At 43.2% G+C, this 20,852-nt stretch overlaps 1 protein-coding gene across 1 annotated transcript in view; it reads right to left on the bottom strand.

The window, feature by feature from the left end:
* The window catches only part of LOC147321604 (sodium channel protein type 3 subunit alpha-like), a 270,039-nt gene that overhangs the window by 58,348 nt on the left and 190,839 nt on the right, over positions 1–20,852 (bottom strand). Inside the window, exons 20-22 of the mRNA XM_086305639.1 lie at positions 12,062–12,202; positions 11,855–11,975; positions 10,235–10,422 (exon numbers count right to left, since the gene is read on the bottom strand). Coding sequence (XP_086161765.1) covers positions 10,235–10,422; positions 11,855–11,975; positions 12,062–12,202 — 450 coding nt within the window. The remainder of the gene's footprint in view (positions 1–10,234; positions 10,423–11,854; positions 11,976–12,061; positions 12,203–20,852) is intronic.

Here is a 20,852-nt window from a genome sequence, read left to right as displayed (position 1 = left end):
ACTGATCAGCTGTCGCAGCTGCACATTTAAAATAAAGAATTTTGGCCTTTATTCGGTTACATAACAGACTCTATACAATTATTGATATTCGAGGCCGGCTAAAGAGTGAGTGAAAGTGATAATAAATAATAGTTAAAAATCATAAAATGGTAACCCCACTTGGAAGTCAAACCCTCGTCTCCTGAGTGGAAGTCTGTGGACTGCGAGCTTCTCACCACACAGCAGGAGAAAACACGTTTCTGTCAAACTAATGAACATGAAAGACTCATGAGTGCCTACATCAGCCCGTCCCAAACTTTAACCTTGACTCTGAATCATCAAGAAACGGGCCAGAACAATCTGCAGCTAATCTCTACTGTTCTGCTAAAGCTGAACATGAAAGACGCCACTTTGACTGTAAAGACAGAGACACACCCTGAAAGACCCACAGAGGGAGAGGGTGCTATAGAGATTGAAAATGTGACGTCATTCCGGGGTAAAACCGCAAAGGATTGTGGGAACGAGTGGCAGGCGATACTAGCGCACGCAGGCTTTCACATGAAAACAGTCACACAGCGATAAAAAGAAACACAAAGAATGGCAAGAAGCTGTTGTATTATTAACTGCAATAGCCGGTCGCATGACAGCCACAGGAAGCCGACGGGTAAAGTGATCGGTTTTTATCGGATTACGTCGTTGAAGAGAAATTGTTCGAGCCACGTTTCCGAAGTAACAAAGAGCCGACGGATGGCCTGGATTGCAGACCAAATATGACGTTTCAGAACACTCCAGCTCACGTGTTAGTCTGCTCCAAGCATTTCCACAAAGGTAAGTCTGCTGTTGTAGTTATTACGTAATTTTTCATAACATAATTGTTGATGTAGGTTACAAATAAGTCTTTATTTGAATTGAATTTGTTGCGCTATGCTGCTTTGTTCACTATAGCTTTGCGGGCTAATGTTTGCTGTGTTTTGTAGGAAAACCAGCCTACAAAATGCAGGAATGCGATCCAGACTGGCGCCCTCTATCAACCTGGGTCAGACAGAGTTTAAATCTGCTACCATAGCCAGATTTGATCGGTTAAGAGAGAGAGCGAAATCAAAACAGCCACGAAAAGTCCTGCATATATGTGCCCAAGTGTTGTACTGAAGCAATCCAGTGATGAATAACTGTTTTCCAGTAAGTTGTTTTGCAATGTTGTTGGATGTTTTTTTGCATTGTTGATTTGTTTTTCATCGAAGCAGCTAATAAAGCACCATTGAATACAATTTTGCATCTTTCTTATAAGATTCTATAATAGAATGAAACAATAATGCCAGTTATAAACAAAGATAATAACTGAATGAATTACGAAACTCATTTTATTTCTATTAGATCTGAAATGTTGTGTAACACTACAACCTGAAACAACAATTAGATTGCGTTGGCCTGTACAGGAGATAAAGGACAAAAATGTAACAACAGCTGTGAAATGGAATAGTCCAAATCACCAAAGTAAACTGGACCTGGGCTTGTTGCAGGGATCTGAAGTCACTAAACATTTTGTGAGTGTATGCACTCACACTTAGGACCATATAATAGTAAATATGTGCGTGATGAAAGCTGGGCAGCACGCTAACGTCCTTACTCCACTCTGTATGCTTGTATGGGTCTGACCCTTTCACTCCTTTGATTTTTTCGTCGTACTTTTTTTTGTTTTGCCTTTTCGTCAAGTCTGTCTTTGTACGGAGCTGCCGTGTTCTCCGTCGTTTTGTACATCACTGTTTTTGGGGCAAATAAAATGCAAGTAGGGATTAAAACCGGTGCTGGAAATACTAGCGCTTGATGCAGTGTTTTGATTTTGTTGCCACGGGTACCCACAAAGCAATGCACAAAAGTCACGTGGTCTGTGAATCTCTATAAGTAAACCCAGGCTCAGTGTTAATATGGAGGTGTTAGCTGTGGATTGAGGTCGGTGTTAAAGCAAAACAAACAGATATCAGCCACCTGCAACCCGAGCTCTGAGTGACAGACTGCTACGCAACTGCTACACCGATCACACTGTCTCCATCCCCGGCTTAACTTTACTGCTCTCAGCGAGGTTCATATCTGTCTGACTTTTATCTTAAATATCACAGTCAGAACACACAACGTGGTTATGATAGTTGTTCTCCTTTAAATGTATTGTGTGAATCATAAAAGTCAAGTCAAAGTTGAGCCAACATGCCACGTCATGGCTGAGCAGGGATTGGAACCATTGGGGAACACGTTACAGAAGTACAGAACAATGTTTTTATAGAGTCTAAAGTTGGACAGGACTGACTCATTCTTAGAGCCTGCCTCAAGTGGACACTGGAAGAACTGCAGGTTTTGTAGATGTCCACAGCTTTGATGAAACATGAAACACAGTGTAAAAGACAGAGATCAAGAACCGCTACTTCCATTCTGGGCATTAAGTAAAACAGATTCATTCTCTTTTTGCAGTGAAACGGGGAATAATATGACTTCTTATCACTGGATTCCCGCCCTTGACTCCGACACTAAACCACAGACTGGTCCGGTTGGCGCTGACAGCTCATGTTCATCTAAGCCTAACTACACATCGCAGAGAGAGCGACGTGGAGCTACACCTGACCCCAGCTGCTGACTAATGTTCAGATCTCACCAACACCTTCTTGCTGGTGCATTATTTAACTGCGTAACTAGGTCACGAGCTGGCCAACACGCATTGTCTGACATAATAAAAAAATCATTGTTCATTCATGTTGCTGAGCCAGCAAGAAGGCTTGCCAAAAACAACACCGGCATGAATTATTTAGATGTCAAAATATTACGTATTTAACAAAAACACAGCAGCCATGTCTATTACTCATGGTCAAACCCCCAGTGTGTGTGGCTTTGTCTGAGACGCTGGTGATGACGCTGAACAACGTCACATCGCCGCTGCCTCCGCTCATCTGCAGATAAATTCTGAGCATGCAGGTGATTGGGGATGCTGCAGGACACCAGCTTCTTCGATTATAAAGCATAAAAATATCAGAACAGCCGAGCACAGATTAAACGGGCAGGTTAAACACCACCTGTACAAAGACTGTGCATCATAAACTGTATTTGTGAAGTGTGCACACTCTCAGGCGCCAGATTGGCCGCTGAGTGCAGCTAACATTAGCAGGTTAGCATCCACGTCCCTGTGCTGATTGTAGTCACACATCGCTGCGGTCGAGTGGATGTATATCAGCTGTCACGCTGACTCTTTCCAAGGTTTCTTCACAGAGAGAGAGAGATGCTGCTGCCTGCTAGATCCCTAACATGTCAGACCTAACTTTCACCCAATCAGAAGGAAGTTGGCCCAAAGGTGGGGCAGCCTTAAAGGGAAAGGATGTAAAATGTTATTTTTCAGACAGGGGACGAGCTGAGGGGTTGCACTTGGGTCCAGGATGAGTTAAAAAAGCTAAATCATGCAAAGTTACTCCAAGTAGATCCAAGAATAAAAAATTGCAGCTAAAAACAAGCAGAATAGATCAATACTCATCTAATCTAATAAAGTGCTTCCAGCATTGCCTCAGCTCTGCCTCACAGGAGGAGCTGTCCTGGCAGGGGGAAGCTGCTGCTGTGACTGGCTCATGGATCTGTTGCAAACTAAATGTTGCAATAAAGAAATGTCTTTAATACTTTTTCAAAAACAAAGCGTTTCTCTGGCAACACGAAAAACCAGCTAAATAAGTCTTGTTACAGTTCAAATGAGTTCAATCTCAGTCTACGTCTGAGCCCTGCCAGTCAAAAGCTCAGACCTCAGACTGCTCTAAATGACTGGCTACTACATTTTTTTTCTACTCTGAGATCTTTATGATGTCAAAGAGAAATGATTTCACTTATGTGGTCATCTTAGCCAAAGTTCTTCTAAACAAAAGGAAACCAGCTAATACCAGCATTCAGAAAGGAGCTGTCCAGAGTGTGAGCACAAGCATTTAGTGACTGGCAATGCAACCCACATTTTCTCAAGTTATCCCAGATTCGAGGCAAGCGACAGAAGTGACAACCAATGAGAACGAAGGATGCCGTTGATTGACTTATGAGAGGGTGACAAATACATTTAAGGGTTGCCTGGGCCCAGAATGTCTGCTGAGGATGCATGGTGAACGGACTTCCTGTGTGGATGCGCGTTCATTATAAGACAACAGTGCTACAGGAAGTGCTGAGCTACGGCCATCCCCAAATTAAACCCCAAAAAGAAACTTTCTAAAACAGAGATGCTGGAAAAAACAGGGTCATTTTATAATGGTGGTGATCCCTCCCCACAACCAGAGTGGACGAACCAACGAGCTTGTTAAACTCAGAACAATGGAAACCTCACAGCTGGAGAGTGTTTGTTTCCTTCTCTGTCTCTCGTAATTGTTAAATATTTCAGGGGGTTCGGGAAGAGGGTTGGTCACGTCAGGAAACACGTCGTAGCTCGCTGACGGTAAGTCAGCACCGTTCAGTTTACAAACGCTCGCATTCAGCTGGGAGGATTTCAGGCGATCTGAGGGGAAATGAGACAAGCAGAGTAACAGGTAACGGGAGGAAGACGAGGAACGATGCATCAGTGCCTGTTCTTCTCTTTTCTGCTGAATGTCCAAGTGAATTAAGAAAAAGGAATAAAGGGAATGAGATGTTACAGCAGTGGCAGAGAGAGAAAACAGCCCTCTTGCATCACACACACACGCACGCACGCACACACACACACACACACACAGGAAACAAAGCTTGATGCTAAGGAGTTCTGAAAGCAGCGATGCTCTGAGTCCCTCTCTTTCTGTTGTCCCGCCCTCCAATCCAGCCTCCCGTCTCAAACAGCGTTAGCGTATCCATCTCTGTGAGGACGACGCTAACCTCCAAATGATTCTGCTCTAAAACCAGATTCGGACGCTTGGACGGCTCCTCTGAACCTCCAGCAGATGGTGATCGGACCCTCACCCAGACCCGTCCTCACAAACATATACATGTATTTACACCACCACCCCATCCCCCTCTCTGGCTCAACAGCAGCTGATTTAGGGGGAAAATATGTTCCTGAGCTTTGTTCTATTTATGCTGCCCTTTCACATTAGGTCACAGTGTGTATCTGTGTGTACATGTGCCGCAGCTCTCGCTGTATTTGCATGTTTCACCTCGCGGCTAAATGTCTACTGCACCACGCAGTGGATACAGAGATCCTGTAAAGCTAGAGCAGAGCAGAGGAGATCTGGTACTCGGCTGTTTGTAGGCGTGTTCAGAGCTTGTAAACAAGTCAGTGACTCTCACCTGTTTTTCATGCTTGTGTTATGTTAACACCCTGAGCTACAGCCATGGCTACCAATGGCCGCCCCTCCCTGAGGCCGGTTCTATTGGAGATTTCTTCCTGTCAAAAGGGTTTTTTTCCTTCCCCCTGTTGCCAAGTGCTGCTCAAAGTTCGTGTGATTGTTGAGGTTCTCTCTCTAATACTGCACGGCCTTTATTTTTCAATATGAGGCAGCTTGAAAAGACCGATGTTGTGAAGAGAACTGAGCTATGGATTTTTAATAAAGCAACCTTTTTTAAAAAGCCTGTGATTACATGCGCTTGATGTGAAAGTAAATGGTTAATGTGGAGATCTCGAACTACTAAACGGTACAAACACACAGTCTTCCTTTTTCTTTCTATGAAAATTATCTTTGAAATGGATGGACTGAGACGAAACACACACACACACACACACACACACACACACACACACACACACACACACACACACACACACTCAAAGTAAGAGGGTCCCTCAGACAGAATTGGAGGCCTCCGGCAGTGCATTATGGTCCAGCATTTTTCTCACTCTGCTGTGCTGCGTGTGTGATGTGTTTGTGCTAAAAGGGTGTTATTCAGACTCTGCGTGCCTCTGTGTGTGTGTGTGTGTGTCCTGCCTCACTTCATCTATTCATAGGACAAAAAGTCCGACTGAGCCGCAGACACCGTGTGTGTCTGTGTGTGTTTGTAAGTTATTTGTACGACTCTGTGTCACATTTTTCAAACAGTGTAATATCTCCTTTAGGAACAAAACTCATAAAACTAAAATTTCTTAGTGTGTGTGTATGTGTACCGAGGAAGGAGGAGAGGAAGAAGAGGGAAGAGGAGATGTTTCGTCGTTTCCTCTCTCTTCTCTTTGTATCTAACATGAAATGACAGATTTGTGTCATGTGTGTTTGCCTGTGTGCGTCTATGCGTGTGTGTACACACCTGTGCTGACTCGGTTCATCATCACCTCTCCTCTTTAATCATGTTGTGCACCTGTTCTCCTTCTCACCCCCTCCCTCCCCCTCCATGTCCTTCTATCACCATCATTTCCAGCCTGGAGGAAGGACCCTAAAAAAGCGATCCCAGCTCGAGGTAGTTGTGCGTGCACGCAGCGAATAGAAAGATTGTGGAACATCTTAAGTTATTCTTACAGATATTGAGCAGAAATCTTGCTAAAGTTTGCTAGAAGTTGCAGATAAACAGTTTGTGGAAATGAAACTGATTTTAAGAAAGTGCTTCCTTACACAGTTTCCTGTGTTTTTGATGCTCCTGCATCGTATTAATGCTCCAGTGCAAACGTCAGTCACGCTGTGATGTAATAGCTTTTTAGGAAAACGTCTTGAAAGTAGTCAAACCTAAACCTGACCTTTAACAGTGAAGAGCAGTGTTGGTCAAGTTACTTGAAAAAAGTAATCAGTAACTAATTACTGATTACTTCCCCAAAAAAGTAATCCCGTTACTTTACTGATTACTTATTTTCAAAAGTAATTAATTACTTAGTTAGTTAGTTACTTTTTAAAAACACGATTTACAACCTGAGTAGGTGATAAAGTGATAGATCTTTCAGCCCAATTCTACTTTTTCTGCATAATCCATCATACAAAATGTAATCAAATGGAAAAGTCTCTTTTTTTAAAAACTTGTTTTATTAGTTTTAACCTTTTAACTTTATGCATCAAGCAAAAATGTAATTATCTGCAACATTCTCTGACTGGAAGAAATTAGTTTAATATTTAAACCTATTTTCTGCACATTCCAGCACATAAAATAAAATATTTTTTGTGTTTACACTCAGTCTTTCAAATAGATGCAAGTAAAACACAGCAGAAAATAAATAAAGTCAAAGACTCAGCGGTCCTGTTGCTCTATTTTCACCTGTAAAGCAGGAGTGGGGTAGGCGGAGGTTTACCCTGGTGCAGGTGTGCCGCGGTCAGTGGAAGAATCCGCGAGTTTCTCTGTGAGTTTCCCATTACGTCGTAGCTTCTCGGTGCTTGCTTGGAAGTTTAGGGGTTTTTTTGGCTGTAAAAAGAAGTTTTCTTCCCACGCACAGCAGACACTAATGTTTTTGTCACTTTTTATGGAATCAAACTCAAAGTAAGGTCAGTACTTCCACGCTTTAAACGCTGCACGCTCATACTCTCTCCTGCACTCGATATGTGATCCACTGTTGATCTGCACACAGCTGTTGTCACCAACGGCGCACTCGCTTACGTCACTGTCATGAGACATTCTTGCAAAAAAATCACGGTTTTAGTAACGCAGTAACGCAGCGTTCCTACGGGAAAGTAACGGTAATCTAATTACCGTTTTTGCAATAGTAATCCCTTACTTTACTTGTTACTTGAAAAAAGTAATCAGATTACAGTAAGGCGTTACAAGTAACGCGTTACTGCCCATCTCTGGTGAAGAGTCAAATGTAATGACTTACACAAACAGGAGTAACATGCAGTACTGAACATACGGTTCATCAGAGTAAAGCTGAAGGACAGCTGAGCTCAAAGTAATAATCCTAATAAGCCAACAGCGCCGCACCTGCCTGACTTATTTCGATTATTAGAGCATTTGAAGCTCTGAGCTGTTGTGACTCAACAATAGGGACTCGTGAGCTTCAGCCCTCACTGGGAATCTCAGAGAGTTCCAGGTCAGCTGGGATTTATGTGCCGTCCAAAGTGCTCTTGGACTGCAGCCACGTTTTTATTAAACTGCCTATAACTAATAGCAGTAAAGTCTTCACTGCATGCTAACGTACTGGGAGGACGCTCGGCTTTACTCAGCAGAAACGATGAGATGGCAGCTGCTGGGCTGAGCGTGCTGCCAGCAGCTGAGCCGCCGCAGACGCGCTGCACAGATTAGTCGAGCTGAAAAGTGACATCGAGCCTGCACGGGATAATTAGAAGATGAAAACAACACATGAAAGCAGCACATGAGCCGTGGTAAAAATGGTCTGCACATGCTCAGATCAATCATTACGCACGTTATTGACTGGAGGCAGCAGCACTGATCAAAGCTTACAACCTTTTTATTAGTGTTTCATCAAGTAAATTCACATTTCCTCTGGAAACACTTTAGCACTTTAAGTTTTAATAATCCAATAAATCTGCTGCCTGGTCAGTGCTTCTGCTTTTTTCTGTGTAACTTATAATGGAATACTTTTAAGTAACTGTGAATATTTCTTCTAATAATCGTTTCACGTGACTCAGGATGTTACGCCAGGCTTTTGTGCAGCGCTCTACCTGAAAGACGGGAAAAGGTAAAGTTTTGCACAAAGTACAAATGTTTCACTTCATAAGGAGAAAGATAGGATAACTCATACTTTTGTGTGTGGCTTTGTCTACTTAACTTTAATCAGCACAGGTGTTTTAAGCGACTGTTGTTATTATATTACTTGTAGTCATATTTGCAGTTACACATTTTTCCCAGTAGGAGGGGTCTGAGCCATAAACTGTAAATAAAAGATGACCACTGTTTCCTGAAGTCCCAGTTTGGTGCGCTAGGTGAGCAGTTCTTGCTGTTTGCCTCTTGATGTTTTAAAAAAAATCATTTTAGTACGATAAATATCTTGGGATGGCTCAAAAGAGGGCGCTGTCCGTACGCAACTTGTACATCGCACTGTAAATCATTCCCTGCTTTACGCTCCTTTCTGACCCTAATGCTGGGCTTACACTGTGCGATTTTTGGCCCATTTTGAGCCGATTTTTGAGTCGTGCGACCGTTTTGGCGATCGGCCCGATTTTGGCCTTCATCGTGCGTCGTGCATCGTGTAGTATACGTGGGGTAACGAGATGCGATTGACACCTCACGACCAGCTCCCGATCATCAATCGCTTGGTCGTGAGGGTGTCACCGCAGTTTGTCACACTGCGCACGCGCAAACACAAATGTCAGCGAAAAAGACGGCGCAGCACAGCAGTGCAGCGTGTGATCTGGACACAAGCGATGGAGGCACAACTTGTAGAACTTTGGAAAGCTCATCCGAGCCTTTTCGATGTGGCCTCACAAAATTATCACGACCACAACAACCGTGAAAATAGTTGGATCTACACTGCTGCTCAATCACAGCTGCCTGATCAACGTTTTCCATTAGCAATTTAGCAAAGTTGATGGTGGTGGTGTGTCTGTGTGAGTGAAAGACACAGAGAGAGCGACAGATTTTCTGTTATAACCTTCATGTTATGGACGCACAGTGTGAGCACTCAGGTCGCATCAGAGCCGTATAGTGTGAGACCTGCATCGTGACCTATGAACTTCTAACCCCTGCGAGTAAATCGTACAGTTTGAGTAGGAGCTGAATCGCGCGACTGAAAAAATCGCACAGTGTAAGCCCAGCATAATCGGGGACCATGACATACAAGATAAATATCGTGATGTGTTGAATAAATCTTTAAACCATAAACATGAGTGTTCACTGAAGTCAGAATTTGTGTGTTTTTACCACCAACTTTTACACAGCAAGACTTCATTTTCTAAGCACAGAAGTCGCCCCCTGCTGGACATTAGAAAACTGTAAATTTACAGACTTGGCACCAGTGAAACAGTTACAGTAACACAACATCATTTCCACGAGCACCGGTTAAAAACCAGCTGAAGCTTGTTACAGCACAGATGGGTCAAATTCAGCTGAATCAGCGTCCTTCGGATAAAAAAAACAATGAAATGCATGGAAAAGAATATTAGTTAAATATATGTTGTTGTGCATTTACTTAAGTATGTAAGTCTGGCTTTTTAAGATGAGCTGTAAGTGTTGAGTGGTAGACAGCGGTGCACCTGTAAGGGTTAATGAACTGACCTGAAGACAGACCAGCCGACAGACAGCCAGTTGTTAGAAGGTAACCTCGGGGGGGAACAGCAGCTGACTCATCCTCACACCTGAGCTTCTTACGTCACACACAGGTGTGTGTGTGTGTGTGTGTGTGTGTGTGTGTGTGTGTGTGTGTGTGTGAACCAGAAAACCTCAGTTGGCTCAGCACAGAGTCAGTTCTCCTCCCTACCTCCTCCCTCTCCTCCTCCTCTTCTTCCTCAGAACCCTCAGTCTGCTCCTCCTCTCCCTCCCCATCCTCTTCCTCCTCTGGGAACTCTACGTCCGACTCTCCGGGGGCGATGGGGACGCTGATGGTCAGGTTGGGATTCGTCATGTAGCTGTCATCCTCCGGCACCACGTACTTCTCCACGTGACGCCCTGGGATGAAGAAAAAGATGGATGGATGAACTAATGGAAATATTTTTATCCCTACCTTTCTGCAGGATTTGTTTTATTTGATTTTTTATGAAAGTTGATTTCTAAACAGTTTAGAAAATCCAAACTCAAGGCCGTAGATGGTCAGACAGCGGGGCCGCGTAACAGTCTAAGACTTAGAAGATCTCTCTAAGAAGTTCAATAAAATGAACTTCATGTCTACATATTAGAGGGTCTGCTTCCACCAAGTTACTTGCCCAAGGACACAACGACCGAGACTGTCGGAGCCATCCCCAACCCCCGGGCCACAAACCAGTACCGGTCGTTTAGTACCGGGCCGCGAGAGTTGAGTCTCGGGTGTGAAATTCATGGTTATCAGGGCTTTTAACGTTTTTATCGTTATCTCAGTTTCACTGGGTCTTTTTCCGTGTGTTATGAATAAATCTTCATTTTTTTGGTACCGGTACTGGTTTTATTTTGTCGGATTTATCCGGCACACCTTAAAGGCCGGTCTGTGAAAGTATTGTCGGGCATAAACCGGTCCATGGCACAAACAAGGTTGGGGACCGCTGCTTTAAATAGATCAAGTTAAGTCTTAAATGCATTTCAAAGATGGAACTGCATGAATGCCACATGCATGGAAGCTTAATTTACTAAAAATCCCATCATATTTTACCAGATAAGACTTCAGCGTAGTGACTGAGACCATATCCACATCAGGAAAGTCCTTCCTGGGGTCTGTGGCCATTTTTTCAGAGACTTCTGCACAATCAGACTTCTGCTGCTCCTCTAACAGACTGATTTATTTGGGAGGGAACTAAACTACTTCATGGAAACTTCTCTTCAGCTCATTAAAAACATTCACTTTTGCCATCAGACCTGGAAGTTTCATGTTTTTGGTTTAATTTTAAGAGACACACCTGTCAATAATAGTTGACGGTGACCTTTGATGAAAATCTTATTTAAAGAAATTGATTTAGCAGCTTAATCTCATTTGTTAATTATGTACAAAGACTTTTTGAAAAGATGTTTGTTGTTTAACTGCTTCACACGGCTGATTGCTGTTTATGTGTGACTGCTTCTTGGCTGAGGGCAGGAACTTCCTGGAAACAAAGCTGGTCTGCTTTGAGTGGCTCTCACCCAAGAAGATGCTTGGCACACAACCATCAAATGGCAAATTAATGTGTTTATATCTTTTATGGATCGGCAGCTTATAAATACCAGATATTTTTACTCTTAAATCTCAGATGTCACAGCGCCTTACATGCATTAAACTGAGAAACAGCTACATGACAGCAGTCCAAGGCTGGTTACTGAAAGGTGGAAATTAGCCAGATGAGGAGGTCATTGTGAATTCTAACAAAGGTAACACGAGAGGACGAGTACATCCGATCTGTGTTAGTGTGCGACAGAAATAATCTCTGAGGTATGTCACCTATGACAGCACCGTTGGCCTCCGTGTGGATGGTACTGAGGCGTTTCAGCTTCATCATGGCTTTGGCCTCCTTTCGCTTCTGACGACGACGCTTCAGGTTCCCATTAAAAAAATCCACCACCTGAACCACAGACAACATGAAGGAAAACACAGTGTGAGACAGAACGAGCTCTGTGGTAGTTTACAAAGTGACGCACAGACGGGTACCTGTCTGCGGCACCAGGCCAGGCCCCGGGTGATCCTGTGAATAGCGATATGCAGGTTGTTCATCTCCCCGTCGTCGTCTGGAGCCGAGAGGTTGTCAGAGCTGAAACTGCTGAGGAGCAGAGCCAGGAAGAGGTTCAACAGCTGGAGACACAGAGAAAGACAGCGAGGGAGAGACGCTGAGTTTAGAAATTCAGTTTGTAAGACAAGGTTCAAACGTGCATCAGGACTCTCGCCTCTCCTTCTCTTTGACGTCACGGTTTGCTGAACTGAACTGTGGGTGCGGTGTGAGCGTTGAGAAAAGTTCAACTGTTCAGGCTTTCTTTTTTCAAAAATGATCTTCATTAGTTAGCACTGATGGATATTTGCTGACTTCGCCAGTAAGCACCGAAACACCAGGGTTTCTCCCCAGAGGCTAAATCTGCGTCTTCGCTGCTGTCTGCACTGACCTCTAAAGCTAACAAAGACAGAGCATGGCACAAATCCAGCTGAGTCTCAGGGGAAGCTCATTAATATTTCAGGTACTTCGACATAAATAAGTTTTAATCCATTTTTACAATTTATCCTCTGGAGACCATGAATGTGTGAAGATCTTCAAGGTTGTCAGGAGCCATTAACCCTCCCTGTCACCCAGATGTTCCCAGTTGCTTCCATTCTCTCATCCTTTATTCTTTAGTTAACTCATTAAACACACACACTTACACACTCGCACACACACACAGCCTGTGTGGTGTCACAGTGTCCACGGAAGGTTGATTGCTCAGTGTGTGCTGAATAATGCCTGAGGCTCTTAGTAACTGATCACCAAGCCGGAGTGCTGCTCTTAGCCAGATTGCTTCTCTTTAACCACAACTCTGTGTGTGTGTGTGTGTGTGTGTGTGTGTGTGTGTGTGTGTGTGTGTGCATTGATCCCAGCTGGTGGTGGCGGTGTGTGTGCTGTTGTTTATAGTACTGATCAGCGTTCTGCTGTTACAATCCCAGTTTCACCAGCCCAGGTCGCTGGAATTTGATTGGCTGTGCCCTTGACTCAAACACCAATAGATCAATGCAGCTGATTGGTTAACATGGCAACATACCTTGACAGGTCAACCAGTGACCTTGCTGCTTTCCAACAGTCGATAGGAGATTGCTGACAGAAGTCTGTTTTATCAGTTTATTCATTTAAGCCTGTTTATAGGTCAAAATATGCCCAACCTTAATTATGTTTAAGTATAGTTTTGGCCACCTGGGGGCAGTAATATCGCCGTTAAAAGTGAGGAAACAACCTCCTACACCTACTGCACACCCAGAAGTTTAGCGTAACACCCCCGTCCTTTTCCAGCTACGCTTGTCTCAACAGTATATATCTGCTCTTGGTCTCTACCAACATTTAAAATAAATATCTGGCTCTTTAGCTCGTGAATACTCCACTCTATGGTTCACCAGCTGCCCACTAACTGTCTCTGTCAGCTGTTTGCAGCTGAGTAATTTAATATTGATTCATTCGGCTATAATAGATTTTTTGATTGATAAGATTTAATAAATTATCAGGAATAGTAAACAAAGAAGATCCAAGGTATGAGTTGCTCTCTATCAGTCAGGATTTGGACCAGAAGCTGTAACACACAGACTAACATCTGGAAATCCTGTACTCGGTGCTCAATTTCCTATTTTGAATTTAAAAAGTTCCTAAAACAAAACACAAGTATCATACGAAACTTCTAACCTGCATAAATAAAACACGATTCAGGCCAGAGACCAGAAATGTGGAGCCATGTTGACTTAATCTAATGTGACAGGTGTCCGCTTGGTTCCAGCAGGACAGTCAAACTGGACTAAAGCCCTGCTGCTGTGAGAGGGAAAACCCTCCGTGAAACAGCTGCATGTATTATGATGAGGAAGTGTGTGAGGTGGATACAGTGAAAGAGGGAGAAGGTTTATAAGTGTGTCCGTGCATCAGCCGTGGATGTGTTTATGCTTGGTGACAGCGTGAGCCATCTGTGTGTGGGAGCGCGTGTCAATTTCTGGACCACCTGATCCCCCCAAATTCACCTCGTTTAACTCGTTAAACGGATCGTAGCAATTAGCCTGGGGATTGGGCCAACCATCCACGCACTCTCACTCTCACACACACACACACACACACACACACACACACACACACACACACACACACACACACACACACACACACACACACACACACAGAAAGTTAAAGGCACATCTGAGCCACTGGTCGAGCACACGGGCGGCAGAAAGATTTTGTTATTTATTTCCATGTATTTCTGATTGGATGTGAGACTAATTTGACCTCTTTTCAAAGTTCAGGTAATATTCTTCTCACTGTTGCTGCGTCTGCTTTACTTTCACTTTATTTCACTTCAAAAAGCCGCACTGATAAAGCCGCACTGATCTCTACTCCATTAACTGTCTGCTTCATTATGTTGGTGATGCTGGTTTAAATCCATTCTAAAGTTTCTGTGCAGGTGAACGAGGCAGAACATCACTTCTTCAAATTACAAACATAGTTTGTATCGATTTTATTGGGTCTGTCTGTGCTTTCAGTGGCTGCATTTTTATGTAACACACCTTGTATCTCTTTTTGCGAGTGCTTCATGAATATAAAATCTAATAATGTACTAATAAGAACTATTATCTTACAGCAGTGGAGCTGGATGCAAATGTATCTGTGAGGAAGAAAAACATCTGATCGAGTTCTGCCCACATCATGATTCGATGTCTACATGCAAATGAGCTACACATATTGTATACATTGGTGAAGACCAGCACAAAAAAGTGAGACTGCGGAGACGAACAGACGACAGGTTTGCCTGTAGCTGCTTGGCGAGACAACCCAAGCTAAGTCCTTCTAGAAGAAAGTCAGCAGCCATCTTTGGAACCAGTCTGTCCAGTTAATTTGTCCATCGGTCAGTCAAATCTGAAATTAACTCATATTTTTATACAGTAACTTTAGTATATTTAATGAAAAGTTTTAAAATCATGCCGTGAATATATTGAGAGTTACAGGCCGTAGAAGTACAAATGTGGCGCTTTTTATTCTGCATTATTTTTCCATCATTGAGTCCTCATAATGTCTGTACAGGCGTTTAAAGCCAACCAACCAAATCAACTTTACACATGGCATGAACTAAAAAGAGATCAATAACAGGCGTGCACCAACATGATGTCTGCGAGGCAGAGGAACCGAAAGAAATGCTGGTAACCTGGATAAACTTCAAAAAGCACATTTTGGGTCAAACTGCCAGCTCGAAATCAGAGACAACCCAAACGATGGGCTGTAACGCCACCTGTTGGTTTCAAACGCCACAGTTTTTACCTTCATGGTGGTGTTTCAGACACTTCATTGTGTTGATGAAAGGGTGGAGTGCTGAGTTATCAGCTAAGCTTGACAGACATGTTAACATGAGACTCTGTGGGAATCTGACTCACTGTCGAAGCCTGCCTCGAGCGGCCATCAGAGGAACTGCAGGTTTAGCTTCATCTTTCTTGCCCAAACAAATTACAGCAAATTTTGCCTGCTGTGTATTTTAAAATCAGAGATCATTGACTGAGGAAAGCTGTTCCACAGTTTGGGCGCTCCAACCTCAAAAGCACGATCGCCTCTGGTTTTAAGATCAGAGCGAGGGACCGTTAGAAGGGTTCGATCGGAGAGCCGGCTGCGTTGATAAGGCAGGAACGTGTCCACGTACAGCTTTTTGTGTTAGTAACAGTGGATTCTGAATTTCACTGGAAGTCAGTGAAGGGATGCAAGGATAGGTGTAATATGTGAGCATCGGCTAGTTTTGGTTAGCAGCTTTGAACTAAGTGGAGACGAGCTATGGAAGACCTAGAGATGCACACAATGATCAATCTTTAATCATTCACAATGTGTCAGGGGCTGGGTCTGTGAGCCGGCGTTTGTGTGATTTTGTGTTATGCTCTTATGTTAAAATCATGTGCTGTTCTTAAGTTTGGTTTGCTGGTTTGTTTTTTCTATGCTTCTGTGTAGGTTCCCCTTGTGTCCCTCTGTCACTCCCTCTATCTCGTGTCAAGTTTGCGTGTCCCAGTTCATGTCTCTTCACATTTCCTGTTTTATTTTGAAAGTCTTGTTTCTATGCTCTTTGTGCTTAGTGTACTTTTCCCTGTGGTGTCATGATTATTTGTGTCAGCTGTGTTTCCCCAGGTGTTTCCATTTCCCCCGTTACCCTTCTGTGTATTTAAGCCCTCTGTCGTTCTCTGCTCAGTGTTGGTCCGTCTGCTTGTCTTGTGTCGTGTCACAGTATATTTTCTGGATTGTTTTCACGCGTCTGTTTAGGTCTCTATTCATGTTTTGAGTCATAGTTTTTACAGGTGCCTGTTCAGATTCACGTCACGTCAATGTTTTCATGTTGAGTTTAGTTTATCCCAGTTCAGTCTTGCCTTGTTTTTCTGTTTTGGACTTCGGCTAATAAACTGCTGACTTTTGGTTAAAGCTTTGTCTCTCTGGTGTCTGCTTTTGGGTCCGTTTCAGAGACACGGATGAAGTTTGCATGTGCTGGATGTTGTTTGTTGTGAAATAAAGCGAGCATCTCGCTCAGATCTACAGAGTCCCATCATTCATCACGGTCGCTGTCGCTGACTCGCTGAATACTTTCATCATTAAAGACCGACTGTGGAGCGCTCAGCTCTGAGTGAAGTTCATCTCGGGTAGTCGAGGAGAGCCCAAGAATCAGCTGCTGCTGTCCTGGATAATTTCATGAGCAACAAACACACACACACACACTCACGCACACATGGGGGAGGTGGTGGTGATGAATGGGCAGGTAACACGATCTGCTTTTGGTGCTTCTCCTCGTCACAACAAACCCCTGTGAGCAAAGCCCCCTGGGAAAAAACGTTTGCAACGTGAGAGATGAAGAACGAGAGAGAAGGGTGAGAGAGGGAAGAGGAGAGAAAGAGAGCGGGCGAGGAGAGGACGAGGTTATCTCTTAGCCTGTAATATTGTTTTATATAATGTTTGAACACAGGGAGGACAAACTGAGTTACAGGGACACCTAAAATGTACAAATACAGAAGCAGAAGGCTGCGAGATGTGAACTAAAGTATATGGACGCTGTACTAAAACGGTTTAGAATCACTAACAGAAACGCTGGAGCCTCAGACTGATCATTAAAAGACATGTTAGGGTCACATTTCCACAGGAGGACGTGCCGTCTGTCATTTCCCACAATCTGTGGTTGGAGCGTTTTGAGGATTTTGCATTCAGAATAAGACTCAGTGTGTTTCAGATTAATACTCCCAACCTGAAGCTACGGGAACGTGATGATCCCGGGGAGTTGCCAGACAAGGTTTAAAGCCATTAAATACAAAGAGGGATAATTGGACCGCACCACCACTTCCTGCTGAAAGGGACAATGTGTGTCTTCTTTCATTTAAAAACAAAGTATTTGTATTTAATTAAATATTTGCGTTTAGTGTTTAATGATTTTGATTTTCTTCTTTGGTGTTTAGTTTATTAACAAACCAGAGTATACTGCATTGTTTGTTGTTTACAATTGTGTTTTGTTTAGTTACCCCTCGTGTGTCATAGTGGTCTGCTCAGCCATTGTATGACCCTTGTGCGTCATTTCATGTGTGGGTCAGTTATGTGTGTTTGGGCACTCATTTGGTTTGTTAAGTTTTGTTTATTTGACGTCTTTTATGAGCTCAACATTTATTACTTTTGTAAATATGATTTTAGGGGGTTAAATAAATGAAAACCATGTTTTTCTAATAATTCCTGAGACTCCTCCTGTTTTTCAACTCGGTCCTCAACATTTACCTTAAAATTAAGTTCAGCTCTTTCAGTGTTTCTGTGGTAACCGTGGTAATAACTACTGATCTTAGTAGTTATTGCTTATTTTTTTAAGGAAACCAATGAGAAATCAAAAGAAATGACCCAATTTCAAAAGGCTGTAATTAATAAAGTAATAAACACAAAAGCTTGCAGTAAATTTTATAATATATGGGTGAATATAATGTTTTACATACAAAGCAACTTTCACAAGTGCCCTATATGTCTCCCTTGGATGAACAGCATATTATATGTCCATCTATCATCCATGCATCCATGCTGCTGATGGAACCTATTTTACACATGTCAGTAATCACATACGTGGTTCTAAATGTGCAACTGAAACTGATGTGTTGGGTTTTCTGCCCTGGGTTTGTCTCTTAGGTATCACGTACTGGAGATGTTTTAGGACAACTATGAACAAACAAAAACAGTTCAGTCATAATTATCCAACCAGGTGTTTGTACGGTTGTTTAATAGGATAGCTGTGCTCTCTGTGGGGGTGTCAGGGGTAGAGTGCTGTTAGGAGGCAAGCCTGTCACAGCTGTCACAGGACGAGAGGTTGGACAGGTTCTCAGTCCATCATAAGGCTCATAGTTCTGTGCGATCCACTGGGTTTAAACATCAGTATTGGACACTGAGAGGATGCAGTTTGCGAGCCTCTCAGTGTTTACAGCATGGACATTTAATCATTTTACACAAAAAGTAGCGCTTTTGGGGTTTATCATTATAAACTCCATGTTCCGGACACAGAGGAAATAAAAAGATTGTTAGTGCTAAGAGTTAATATTCTTTATCTCCACTGGACTGATTAATACAAGCCCAACGTGTCATGGTTTCCATAATTGTCCACTTTTTCATTGTGTTCTGAATCCTGTTGTTTTATTTTTAACTTATAATAAAACTCGTCTTAGAAAAATATACATTTAATGTAACAGAGTTGATGCATCCCACCATTTATTTTCCTCCGCACGTGTGTTGTTTCTGCTTTGACCTGAAGCGCCTCATATAAGACCACCACCAGATGTTTCTTCTACTAAGAATAATCCATCCAGCATATATGTAATTAATCGGTCAGACAATTCAAACTGCTGATTTGTGCTGTTTGAGCAGCTTTGGAGGCCCTGCTAAAAATGACAATGATAAAAGTGAATGTACATGTATAAATGAACGGAGAGGAAAAGAAGTGGAAAAAAAACAGGAGAAGAAGAGGAGGAGAAGGTGGAGGAGGAGGAGCGCAGAGGCAGGTGTGCTGCTGCTCAAGTGCTGGCTCAGGAAAACACATTCAGCCGCTCATTTGTCATAAAGAGAAAAAGCAAAGAAACATCTGGTTCCCTCTGTGCAGCTGCACACACACAGACACACACAGTTCAGGAACACAGTCTGCAGGAAGTAGCAGGAAACACTTTTCAGAATAAAAGCCCAGGAACAAAGGCAGCTCAGAAACTGTTTCTGAAGAACATCAGGACAGAGATCTACATGAATGAATCCATTACTCTATTAGGATAATCCAGTGATTTACAACTTTAATCAACTTCACATTTACCTTTAATGACAAACTATCTATCCCAGGGGTGGGCAGTCTCAGTCCACGAGGGCTGGTGTCCTGCAGGTTTTAGGTCTCACCCTGGGTCAACCCACCTGAATCACATGATGAGTTTGTTACCAGGCCTCTGGAGAACTTCAGGACATGTTGGCTGTTTCCCAATTCAGGGTCTGCAGCCTCAACGATCCTCAAGGGCCGCGTACTCAAAGACCACTAAGGCCGGAAGTGCGAGGCTTGTGAAATGGGACGGTCTAGCCTCCGTCGCGCTGCCCAGGTTGCCTAGCAACCATGATACTAACCACTGGAAACGTGTCATACAGCTTTGTTTGACAGAAATGAAGGAGAAAACCTTTTGTTTATTTGTTTGTTTGTTTCTACATGAGCTTTGATCATTCTCTGTAAGATTAAGCTCAGCTATTGAACGGCGTATATTTAAAGTAAAGGCTTTAAAACCAAGTTAGTACAAACGTCACTAATGTCACATAACTTTGCCGACATGTGGCCAACAGTAATGTTTAATGTTCTTCGTTATTAAACATTTGCACATAAATAAGTGACATAATATTCAGTACTTAAAGTTTACTCTTCGGGGGCCCCTCATCCGCCGTTTTTTTTCTGCACAATTATCCACACCCAGCGCCACGCTATGCATTCTGGGATATGTTGGGCCACGAAGGACGCATTTGAGGGCCGCATTTCGAGCAGCCTTCAAATTGGGACAGCCTTCGTCGTGTCACTGTGACGTAATCGGCCTTAAAATGCGGCCTTTAAAGCTGCAGACGCTGAATTGGAATACAGCGGTTGAGGAGCTAATTTAGCCATTTAAATCAGCTGTGTTGGTTCGAGGCCACATCTAAAACCTGCAGGGACACCGGCCCTCGTGGACTGAGACTGCCCACCCCTGATCTGTCCTGTTCTTAAAGGCTATTTGGTGTGAGGCTGTGTTGAGAGTTTGGTTCGCTTTGCCAACAAGATCTTGACAGAAGGATGTGGGCCTTCTGCCGTCACTGAGTGTGTGCACACACACACACACACACACACACACACACACACACACACACACACACACACACACACACACACACACACACTATATGATTGGCTAAGCAAATGTAAATAACAATACACATCATTAGGTGTGTGTGTGTGCATTCTGTTTTTAATTAAAATCAGAATCAGCTCTTACAGTAACGCGTCATCTGTGTGCTCATGTGCAATACTGTCGGTCTGCGAACAGCTGGTCCTCTCTCCTGCCCCGGTGCCTTCTGGGTGTTAGAGTAACATCGTGAGGTTCAGTGTCACGGCAACCATGTCTCACATCTTGCCCGCCAACTGTTTCCGTGACAAAACTCTGAGTCGTTAAAGTGAAACTTCCTTTTTTTGTATTTCTTCTTTTTCCTTACGTCCTCCTCATTTTTCCCTTTCCTGCTTCGCTTCGTGTTTTATTTTGCACTTTT

Source organism: Aulonocara sp. 'chitande type north' Nkhata Bay, linkage group LG9 (assembly GCF_057382095.1).
Source record: "Aulonocara sp. 'chitande type north' Nkhata Bay isolate Kocher_YH1m ecotype deep benthic linkage group LG9, A_spYH_male_GT1.1, whole genome shotgun sequence".
Classification (NCBI taxonomy): Eukaryota; Metazoa; Chordata; class Actinopteri; order Cichliformes; family Cichlidae; genus Aulonocara; species Aulonocara sp. 'chitande type north' Nkhata Bay.
This window is presented reverse-complemented; position numbering and strand designations above follow the sequence as displayed.